This window comes from Mus pahari, chromosome 5 (genome assembly GCF_900095145.1).
Source record: "Mus pahari chromosome 5, PAHARI_EIJ_v1.1, whole genome shotgun sequence".
Lineage (NCBI taxonomy): Eukaryota > Metazoa > Chordata > Mammalia > Rodentia > Muridae > Mus > Mus pahari.
Genome location: NC_034594.1, coordinates 38,365,583 through 38,377,487, shown reverse-complemented (window position 1 = coordinate 38,377,487; position 11,905 = coordinate 38,365,583). Strand labels below are relative to the sequence as shown.

Genomic DNA, 11,905 nt, shown 5'->3' with positions numbered 1-11,905 from the left:
TGAGTTCCAGGACAGCCAGGGCTATACAGAGAAACCATGTCTCGAAAAACCAAAAAAAAAAAAAAAAAAAGTCAGTATCTGAGACATCAAACTGAATAAGCCATGAAATATTCATAAATTGTCATGCCTAATCCCAAAATGTACCTCAGTGTTAATATGAGAGCCTGGACAAGTGTGAGGTGAACAAGCAGGGAGGAAGGTAGGTGGTGGCTGAGATGGCACAGGAGGACTGCTCTGGTGGCAGTCACTGGAGGAGTGCTGTGAGCACATCGTGCCTTCCAGACCACTTGGCTCCTTTCAGAGCTTCTGCAGAATTACATGTACCACAGATTCCAACCACAGTAAAGGTACATTGTTCTGGTAGGACTTCTTTTTAAAAGATCGTCTTGCTATATAGCTCCATGACTTTGAACTCTTGATCCTCCTGCCTCTACCTCCCAACTGTTAGGATCATAGATATATGTACCACACCTAGCTTTGTGTGTGTGTGTGTGTGTGTGTGTGTGTGTGTTGTGTAGGCTACAGGACATCATCTGTCTTCCTCCATCTCTGTTTGTTCTACACCATCCATCCATCCATCCGTCCATCCAGTCTCTCATTGAACCTGGAGCTCACTATTACGCCCCACTGGCTCTCCAGTAAGGCTCAGGGATCCCCCTGTCTTCATGGTGTGCTGTTCCCCCCATGCCTCCTCAGAGCTGGGTTTGGCCATGTGGCTGAGCTAGCTTCCACGTGGGTGGGGATCTGCGATGAGGTCCTCGTGCTTGAATAGCTGGTTCTTTACCCACTGAACAGTCTCCCTAGCCTGTGCTTCTTTTTTTAGGAGACTTTTTTTTTTTTTTTTTTTACTTCTCTTTCCCATTAATTACCAAACAATTTATTTTTTAAAAGTAATAAAGAGTGGCAGCTTTTATGTCAGTGCTTAAGAGAATTTTGGTGGACTGCGACAAAACATGAGGTTGTTCTTTTTGGTGTTGCACTCATTTTCCTGCCAGGACCCCGAGTCTTCTGGACTTAGCATGATGGTGTGTTTAGCTTCTGCCCTTTGTTTGGTTTTGCTTTGTTATTCGAAATGTAGTTTAGACTGGCCTAGACTCATGATCTTGCCCCAGCCTTTTGTGTGCTGGGACTGTAAGCATGCAGCACTATGCCTAGCTTAAAAAAAAATAATTAAATCAGTAAGTTATTGATACACTTTTGAGTGATTATATAATTCTTTTAAGTTTGAAGAAGATGCACAGGTTTGGGTTTTTTTCTTCCAATTCTTACAAGTAAAAGATGGGATTTTGAGCAGTTCATTTTGCTGCTAGTGTGTTATACCCAGAGAGATTAGCTTTTGTCTCTTTAAATCCACAAATTGACCGACTGATCCTTCTCTTAATTATCAAGTATTTATAAATACTTTACTTTCAGGGTCATCCCTAGTTCCTTGCTCACACGACCTCTGTTAAGGTGTTGTTGGTAGCACTGACCAGATGATGGCATCTGGCTAGTGCTAACTCTAGTGTTTTTTCTTCCACCATCTAAATAAATTTGAGCCAAGTTTTCAGTTTAAATTTGGGGCAGCTTTCCGGATCAAAGGTAACAAGAATGATGATAGAACTCTTTAAAATAGCAGTGAAGTAGAATAATCCAACTGCACAACAATAGGAAAATAGGTAAACTGATTGTTCATGCAGTTGAATATACTTGCCCCTAGTAAAGTGAATGAAGTAGGTCTATAAGTACCCAAAGGACATTATATTTAGTGAAAGAGGCAAGTGCCAGATGGTATTTCTGTACAGTAAGGTCTGTTCTGTTCAGCTTTGAACTGTGGCGTTGTTCACATATATGGATTTAGCTAATGAGAGTGAACAAGAGTCTATTTATAGAGATGGTGGGTCACTGGCTTCAGCTCCATGTGGAACTTACTGAAAAGGAGCTTACTGGGCAGTGGCATCTACCTCTAGTCCAGCCCCTGGGAGGCTTAAACACAATGGCAAGTTTCAGGCCACCCTCGGTGAAGCAAATTTGAAATATTTTATTATCTGTTCAAAACTAGGTGGTGAGAACATAGATTTGGTAATTTATGTTTATAAATGACTAAGATGGTTTTGGGGAACTACACTTTAAATTTTTTTATTTATAACCAGGGCTCTTTCCCCGTACACATTATTTTGCTTTGTAGCTTTAAAGTAGTAGAGTCTGAAACAGCTCTTGTCTCCTGCAGAGAGGCAGCAGTGTGCCTTGGCAGCTCCTCTCTGCAGAACGGTTCTGCAGAGAGGAGACAGACTCTGTCCTGGGAAGCGTTTTCTCCAGGAAATGAGGAGTGAGCCCTGTTTAAAGGCTGCAGAGAAGTCAGAATGGTAGGGATTCTTGGGAGAGTTGAGCATAAAACCATCTTGAAATTTTAAAGTGCAGGGAGCAAATTCATTCAAAATGCTCTGAAAGGAATTTGGATATAGACTGACTTTACCAAGATTTTATATGGTCATGAAGTAATGAGTACTTTATTTAATTTGAGTTGGTTATAGTAGTTAGTAAATGCATTATCCTGAGATATTGTAATTATAACAGCTAAATATCAAATTCTCAAGATACTGAATTCTCAAAAACTGAATTATGCCATGCTAATATTATAAAGTATTTCATAGGAATTTTACTGATTTTGGAAAACTCAGTGTTCTTTTTTTTCCTTTAAGACAGGTTTTTTTGTTTGTTTGTTCGAGACAGGGTTTCTCTGTATAGCCCTGGCTGTCCTGGAACTCACTCTGTAGACCAGGCTGGCCTCAAACTCAGAAATCCACCTGCCTCTGTCTCCCAAGTGTTGGAATTAAAGGCATGTGCCACCACTGTCCAGTGGAAAACTCAATTTTTAAAGCTTCACAGTAGGTATAAAAAAGAACTAAGTAGGCGTTACTGGGCATTTCTTGTGCAATGGCCACATACCCTTACTTCTTAGAGGACTCTCACAGTCAGAAGTGTGCTCAGTTCTGGTAGGTTAAAAGCAGTAAGCCATTCAAAGAAGGGTTAGGTGTGGGGAGAGGCTCAAAGAGTAAAGGTACCAAGCCTGACCACATTAATTCAGTTCCCTCGACTCACATGGTGGAAAGGGAACTACTGTCTTCCAAAACTTGTCCTCTGACCTTCATGCACTGTTCACCCTGTGTGCACACACACACACACACACACACACACACACACACACACACACACACACATTCTTGCTCTCTCTAAATAAATGTTGAAAAAGTTAGCAAACAAAACAAAAAAAAACCAAGCAGCTATAAACTGAGTATTGGGGCAGCCTTCAGATGAAGGGCTGTGCCTTCCTTAGGTTCTCCCTTAAATGTAGTCAGCTGGTTTGTAGTGGTTAGTGTGGATACAAAGTGTAAAAACCTTCATGCTTTCTGACCTTCAGGAGCTTAAATGAGGCAAGCCTTAGGAAGGGCATTATCCTCTAAGTACAAAGTTAGAAGTAATAAGTAGCTTTCTAACCAGGCATGGGTTCCTTTGTGCTTTAATTTACTGAGTCCTCCTACTCTGGGGACTAAAGTGTGTCTTGAGGAGACGCTGGGATTTGAAGTGGCTTTGACTGGTCCAGTTGGTTAGCATGCCTGCTCTTCAGGTGAGTTGTCCTCAGCCTTGCATGCCTGGTAAAAGGCGTCAGTGGCAGGGTATCCAGAAAGAAGTTGTTGGTATCTAGAATATTTGTAGTCAAATATTAGAGTCTAAGAGTGCCTTAACTTACATGTAAACACAGAGACCAAGACTTTAAAAGCAAATAATTATCAAGTATTTTACCTGTGTAAAATACCAGGTTCTCTTAAATTACTATATCCATAGTGTGAACTCTGGCTTATTTTGTTATAACAAATTATAACTCAAACTTCAAAAAGGAAACACTAGTCCAGTGTTCATATATGTAATCTTGGGATTTACAAGGTTAAGGCAGGAGAATTGCAGAGTTCAAAGCAACCTGAGCTACAGTGTGAAGTTCTGTTTCCTAATTCTACTCCACCTGTGGAGACAAAAAGAAACAAATTGTGGATGGCTACTTGAAAATCTAGTAATTTTGTGTCTAAATCACTAGTGCTGTTAGTTAATCTGTAAATTCCTTTCAGAGCTCATGGTACAGTTTGCTCAGTTGTTCTGCTATCCTGTCTCTGGTTTTATTTATTTACTGTGAAACAAGGACAAGAGTCAGGTGTAGCCCTGGGTAGCCTGTAACTTACTATGGCTGAGGATGGTCTTGGCTTTTGACCTTTTTCCACCTTCCATTTGCTGGGGTAAAAGCAGTCTACACCATGCATGTCCAGTTTACTTACTGTCTTAGCATTAGTCATTTTTAAAAATTACAGTATGTATGCGATTTCTTTGTGTATGTATTTTTATGTCTATGTGTGGCTGTGTTTGTGACGTGGTGAGCATGTAGAGATCAGAGGATAACTTTTGGGAGCCAGTTTTCTCCTTTAGCCTGTGGGTTCCAGAGATTAAATTGAGGTTGTCAGCTTTGGTGGCAGGCTTCCCCACCTGGCCATTTCACTGGTCCTGTTCAGTTTTAATCGCTGATTATCATTACTCTTGTAAAAATAGTTGCTATTATTTTAATCAAAATATCTTATGCAGGGCTTGGGATCAAACCCATGGCCCTGGACTTGTTAGACAAATGTTCTACTTCTGAATTGTATTCCTGCTTCCAGATACCCAGATACCTATTTTAAACCAGTGTAAGAGAATTAGCATGGTATGGCGGCACATTCTTGTATTCTCAGTACTCTCTGAGCAGAGATGAGAATTGCTTCTTCAGATGTGAGATTAGCCTAGTTACATAGGCAATTCTAAGCCAGCTAGGGCTAAAAGAGGAGGGATGGGGAGAAGGAGAGAGAACACAAGTTAGTTTCCTTTTGTCTTGAGGATACTGTCTTCTCTATAGAGTGCTATCACGTTAGAAAAACATAAGATAGTTACGGGCAGATCACTTCAGCCTAGTAGTTTGTGGCTAGCCAGGGTAACATGTAAGACTTCATCTATCCACATTCCCTACCCTAAATAAAAACCAAGTGCATTGAAGAAGCAGAATGAAGTCTATAAGAATTTAAAATCTGGGAGACATGTACTAAAAATTATAGCGATTTTTTTGTTGTTGGTTTTTCGAGATAGGGTTTCTCTGTGTAGTCCTGGCTGTCCTGGAACTCACTCTGTAGACCAGGCTAGCCTCAAACTCAGAAATCCGCCTGCCTCTGCCTCCCAAGTGCTGGGATTAAAGGTGTGTGCCACCACACCCGGCTTCCAATTTTTTTTTTTTTTTTAAAGAATATAGGTTCCAAGTCCCTTATTTTGAAATGATGAGATATGTTTTGGAACTGAGGTTTTTCTCTCGTGAACACTGTGTATAAACTGTATTATGTAGTACCTCCCCTGGGATCTGTGCTAGCTTGTGATCATATTGATAGTTCTGCAACAAGAGGGGCAGGGCAGTATTTGCCCTAGACAAAATAACAGCCCCTCATTGGTTCAGGTCGGATTTTATACTTGGCTAAATTGAGGTCATATTGGATTTTTGCTGTGAAAAAAGAAAAAAAAGGTAGCTTTCAGAGTCTTTGACTTTGGATTTCTGATTCTAATATAACGGAAATACAGATGGTACATAGCTCTTTTTAAAAACAGGATCTTGCATTCAATCTTCCTGTCTTAGCCTCCCAAGTTATGGGATTATAGGCATACATTACCAAGGTGGCTTATAGCGTGCCCCATGCCTTCCCCCCTCACTTACTTTTTTTTTTAAAAGATTGTTTGTTTGTTTGTTTGTTTATGTATGCATGTGAACACACCTTTAACCCCAGCACTTAGGAGGCAGAGGCAGGNNGATTTCTGAGTTCGAGGCCAGCCTGGTCTACAGAGTGAGTTCCAGGACAGCCAGGGCTATACAGAGAAACCCTGTCTCTAAAAACAAAACAAAACAAAACAACAAAAAAACAAAAAACTAAAAAAGATTGCTCTAAAAACACGTAAACTTTCTTGCTTCTTGGCCTTTTGGCTAAGATCAAGTGAGTAGACTGTAGCTGTACAGATGGTTGTGAGCCTTCATGTGGTTGTTGGGAATTGAATTTTAGAACCTCTGCTCACTCTGATTGGCCCCACTCGCTCAGGCCCAAAGATTATTATTATACATAAGTACACTCTAGCTGAGTTCAGACGCACCAGAAGAGGGCAGGAGTCAGATCTCGTTACGAGTGGTTGTGAGCCATGTGGTTGCTGGAATTTGAACTCAGGACCTTTGGAAGTCTCTCTTTCTCTCTCTCTCTCTCTCTCTCTCTCTCTCTCTCTCTCTCTCTCTCTCTCTCAATGATTAGAACTCTAGACTAGACCATATTCTTTTTGGAAATTTCCAGATCTTGATATTAAAACAGCATCTTTATACACAGCCCATTTCTTCCTCACAGGAAGCTGTGTAGCCAGTGGAATCTAAATGTGGTGTCACTTTGGTAAGAACCATAGTTTACTTAGTTTAAATGCATCATTCAGTGGCTGCGTCTTTCTGCTGTGAAGGTGACAGTAGCTTGCAGAGTGGTCTCCACTGAGTCTAGCCTTGGCCTTTGGCTAACAGAAAGAACTTAACAGCTACAATGATTAGTCTAGGTTGCCTGTCTCACAGAGAGAGTCTGCTCATCTGTGGAAAGGCCTTGAAGGTAAGTCAACCCCACAGTTTCTAACTTCAAGTAAGCGCTGTTTTTACAGCGTCTTTATCAGAGTTAGTTAGGACAATACAGGCCAATGCAAGAGAGATACTAGGTACAGAGCTCCTGTCTCCATGTAGCACAAAGACTGTAACCTCACCAAGGGAGAGGCATCTTTGAGGAGCCCCACAGTTGGCCTATCTTCACTAGTTTAAATGCTATGTGAATGGAGAAGCAGTCATAGAAATGCCAGAGAAACATTATTGTTGTTATTGTTAGCTTATGTTTTTTTTTGTTTTGTTTTTACTGTGTTTAGTGCATAATTGAGGAGAGGTATTAATGGAGTTGGTAAATCCTGCCCTTAAGTATGTGAGCTTTGGATGGTATGCTTTCCTTAGTTGTCACTTCTCTTCTTTCCATGACTTGCTGAGAGAAGTCAAACATCTTAAAGCCTTTAAAACAAAATGAAGCCAGATTTGGGCTACCTATCTATAACTAGCACGTGAGAGGATGAGGTCAGAGATCAGCAGTTTGAGGCTAGCCAGGGATACATAGAAAGACCATATTAAAAAAGAAAGCAGGGAAAAGTTTCTACAATATTATTAAGAAAAATGTCTGTAAAACAGAATTGAATTTTCTCCCCCTACCTTTGTAGCCCAGGTTAGCCTCACACTCTGTATGTAGCTGAGGATAACCTTGAATTTCCTGACCTGCTTCTACCTTGTGAATACTTGGATTACAGGCACGTGTCCATTTTTTGTGCACTGTGGGGGATAAAACCCACAGCTTCATGCAAGCACTGACTACCTGAATTGCCATCCCAGCTCTACATGTGAGCTTTATACTGTTGCTCTGACACATTGCTTCAAACTCTGTGGCCTACAGTGTTGATGTACTACCATACAGTCCTGTAAGCCAAATGTCTGCTATGGGCTTAACTAACTAGGCCAGGAAAGGATCTTCGACTGTCTTTTTCTGCAGGTTTTCCCCCAGATTGGTAGGTTTCACTCCTCCTTCCTTGGCCTTTGCATATTTTGAAGGTCAGCCATGTAGCATCTTTCACCCAGCTTCCTTATCATTTCTTTCTTTCATTCCTTAAAAATGTCTTTGTATGCTCCTTTAATTTATTCTGTGTGTTCATGTGCATACATGCATTGACATGCATGCATATGTAGGTCAAAGGACAGTTCACAGGGACCCATTCTCTCTTCCCACTATATGGATCCTTGTGACTGAACTCAGGTCAAGTCAGACAGACTTGGCAGCAAACACCTTACCCACTGAGTCATCTTACCAGCTCTCCTTTTGTGTGTGTGTGTGTACATGTAAGGGCAGGCAGGTGCCTGAAGAGGCAAGAAGTGTCTGGTGCCCCTGGAGCTGGAGTTACAGGCAATGGTGAGCTGCCTGGCATGGCTTCTGGGAACTGCACTTGGGTCCTGGGCAGAAGCAGTGCCTGTTCTTAACTTCAGAGCCATCTCATAACACTCCATTTTTGCTATATATTTTTGCTTTCTTTTAAACCTCTTCTGTTTTTGAGTCTAGCTCAGGCTAGACTGAGATTCACCATTACAGCCCAGGGTGGCCTTGAACTCTTGTTGCCTCGGCTTCCTGATAGCTGGGATCATCCTCAGTTCACAGCAGTTTTGGTTGTGCAGTCTTGATGTGGTGGATCTATTTCAGGAAGTGAGTTGTGGCTGCACAGTTCCATGCCCTCCTAGAAGGGTCCTCTGGCTCCTGCCGGATAGTGTGAGGATGCAATCTGAAGTGCACCCCTTGGCCTGCACAGATAGCCCAGAGTTAGCTTTTCCCTGTACACGAGGAAACGAGCATCTTACTAAAGCTAGCTAGCATCATCAGCAGAGATTTAGGAGCAGTTAAGAATTCTGTGTACTAATAGCATTAAGTTTATTCAAATTTACCATCTGTTTATAGTACCTTTCATCCAAATTTGATCCCAAACTGTTCTAAATTAAACACTTACAAGGTAGAAAGTAATTTCCTCCGGATACACAGATGGAAAACAGTGAGAATTCTAGGCAGTCTGGAATAAACAGATGGACCTACATCTCCCTGCCAGTGTGGGTTGTTTGCAGAGCAGTGACCATGCCATACCAAATTATAAATTTGGTCCCAGTATTATAAAGTCCACAGAAATAGGGCTTTGTTCTTATACTTTTTTTAAAAATGAATTTTGGTGCCATTAAAACTTGGAATTGTTAAATTGAAATGCGTCTGGTATTTCCTTTGCGTGTTTGTTTTACTTTTTTTTTTTTTTTTTAAACATTGAGTTTTAAACTCATGGGTCATTATTTTCAAACAATTTTAAAAATTATTTTATTAGATATTTTCCTCATTTACATTTCAAATGCTATCCCAAAAGTCCCCTATACTCTACCCCCTTCAAACACTTTTTATTTAGCTCTTTTTACCGAGTGATTATTGTGTTTTGAAACAGGGCTTGTTGTTTACCCAGACTAGCCTTAAACATTGTCTTTTGTTATTACTAATTAATATATTTATTTATTGAGGTAGTGTTTATGTAGCCTAGGCTGGCCTTGAACTCGATCATCTAGCATCCATCTGCCAAATGTTGAGGTCACAGGTGTGTGTCACAACAACCAGCTTGGCTTTGAATTTTCAGTCTCCTGCCTCAGCTTTCTTAAAGCTGGAATTGTGGTCATAAGCTACTATACCTAGGTTTTGGATGGAAGCTTTTATTTTATTATTTGGGGGCACGGACACTGGAGAACTAACTAATCCAGAGCCCATGTGTGTTGAGTGCTCTACCATTTAACTACATCGGCAACAGTTTTAGTTTATTAAACTAAAATGGGAACTTCGTTGGCATTCCAGGTGCCGTGGCCAGCTGTGTTGGAAAGAAGTGGCACTGAGCGCTGGTGAATGTTCAGCTTGTGGGCACAGGTGCCCGGCGGTCAGCACTTCCTACAGCTAGCAAGCTAGGCATAAGTAATGTCACAGAGATACTGAGCTTCTGCCATACCAGTTCTCAGCCTGTGTAGATCAAATGTCAAATGCTGGGCCTGGAAACAGCTCATTCCAGATCCACATTTCTACTAGCCCTTCTGGGTCTGAAGCTTGTTAGCATTGCATTGAGATTGTCTTGGGGAAATTACCACAGAAGTTCCAGTAATGGAAAATGTATTTTAGTTAAACACAAAGAAATCGAGTAATTAACATTTGTGTTCATTACTGGAAATTAGAATGACTTGGATATGATACATTACTGAGATTTAAAAAAACTCTTTCCCAGTTAGAATTTGTTTTTATATGTCCCAGAGTACTTAAAAAGTAATCTTAATATGGGTGTTACTTTTAGATCACTGTGATGAAATACCATAACTATAGCAGCTTATAAAAGAACATGTTTAATTGGGCTTAGGGTTTAAAAGGGCTGTCAGAGCGAAGGCAGAGCGGCAGCAACAGCTGAGAGCTTACATCCGGAGCTGCAAACAGAAGGTAGAGAATGCATTGAATGCTACTTGGCTCTTGAAGCCTCAAAGCCTGCCCCAACAAGGCTACACCTCCTAATCCTTCCCAACTGGGGACTGAGGATTCCCATAGATGGGGGACATCGTTTGAGGTCACCGCGATCTCTATGATTGTACTGAGTATGTTGATTTACAGATTGAATTCCCTTCTTTATAATTTTTAAGAACCCGAAAAATCTGTTTCCTGGAACAGTTATCTTCCAGCCTTTTCTTCTTTGACATTACATTTGATGGCCAGCAGGCATCTTATAAGCTCAGTGGGCAGGCTCAGTCTTGGTATTTGACTTTGAGTAGGCAGGGAATGAATTAGTTGAATAGTTTCTCCGAATCCTTATCACTCAGTGAATGTACACTTGTTAGAGGCCTGCCCTCCCTCTCCCCTCCCCCTCCATTCAAAGAGACAGCCATGGCCGAGTATTCCAGTGTCCTCCCGCTTCTCTCTGTGCTTATCTAGTGCTCTCTATTTAGGTCATGGTAGAGCTTTTGCTAATGGGATGATTTGGTGATGGAGTGCTCCTGACCGATGGACTCAAAGAAGAAAAGGTAAAAGCATTTTCTTCTCCCATGTCCTTCTAGGAAAGAACAACAGACAGCATGGTTGAAATTAATATTTTTTGAGTTTGATTTTCTTTTCAGTGGTATTAAGTAGAAGCACATAGTTGCATTTGTAATTGATGGCTAAAGAGACAAAATTATTTAAATAAAGATGAGTAGAGAAAAGTTGTTAGTTTCTTATGCTTGTAAAGGGATTTTATTATCTTAAAACTCTTGTAGACATCTTTTATTTTAAGTTTCAATCTGTACTTAGAAAACTACTCACAGAAGATTAAATTGTGGCTTTCCTTCCATAGATTGTTAAGCTCAGTTTTAATTTATTATTATTATTATTATTATTATTATTATTTTATTTTTATTTTTTGAGATGGGTTTCTCTAGCCCTGGCTGTGCTGGAATTCTGTAGACCTGGCTGGCCTTCAACTCAGAGATCCGCTTGCTTCAGCCTCCTTAGTCCTGAGATTAAAGGCATATGTTACCACTGTGCAGCTAGCCTTATTATAATTTAAGAAAATATTGTTTAGCAAAAGTAGAGACATTTAAAAAAACTTTTATGCTTCCACTAAAATAGAAGAATAGGTGTTTGCTAGAAACAAGCAAACAAAAACATCATGTGTAGCACACATCATTGATCATAGCACTTGTCAAACAGAGGCAATCAGATCTTTGAGTTTGGGACCATCCTGGTCTACATAGAGAGTTCCAGGCCAGCCAGAGCTACACATTGAGATCCTGTCTCAGTGGGAGGTATGGAGAGAATTCTTTCTTAACAGTATAAGGAAAGCATAGAAGACAGGAATTTGATTCTTTAAAAAGTCTAAATAATGGAAAATAATAGAGGGTCCTCAAAAAACTTGAAATAGGCAGATAATGGTGGTATACACTTGTTATCCCAGCACATGAGAAGTTAAGGCCTGGGAAATATGAGTTTGAAGGAAGCCTTGTTACATAGACCCTGTCTCAAAAAACAAATACCTATTACCCCCACCCCCCAGATAGAATTGCTGTATAATCAAAGAAAAGGAAATCCATATGTTGAAAAAAATATGCACTCTTTTGACAGTGGACAAAATATGAGGTCGACTTAAGAATTCATTGACGGGTTAAAAAAAAGTTGTGTATACAGTCAGTGGCCTATATTCAGCCATAAAAAGCACACAGTCTTGTTATTTGCAGCAATAG

General features: G+C 40.5%; 1 protein-coding gene across 4 annotated transcripts in view; it reads left to right on the top strand.

Annotated features, from left to right (window-relative positions):
* Als2 (alsin Rho guanine nucleotide exchange factor ALS2) overlaps window positions 1-11,905 on the top strand; it is a 75,710-nt gene that overhangs the window by 7,442 nt on the left and 56,363 nt on the right. For all 4 annotated transcript variants that reach the window (XM_029538344.1, XM_021199378.1, XM_029538346.1 and 1 more), the window contains exon 2: window positions 10,637-10,711. In XM_029538344.1, the coding sequence (XP_029394204.1) occupies window positions 10,692-10,711 (20 nt within the window). In that variant the 5' untranslated portion in view covers window positions 10,637-10,691. The remainder of the gene's footprint in view (window positions 1-10,636; window positions 10,712-11,905) is intronic.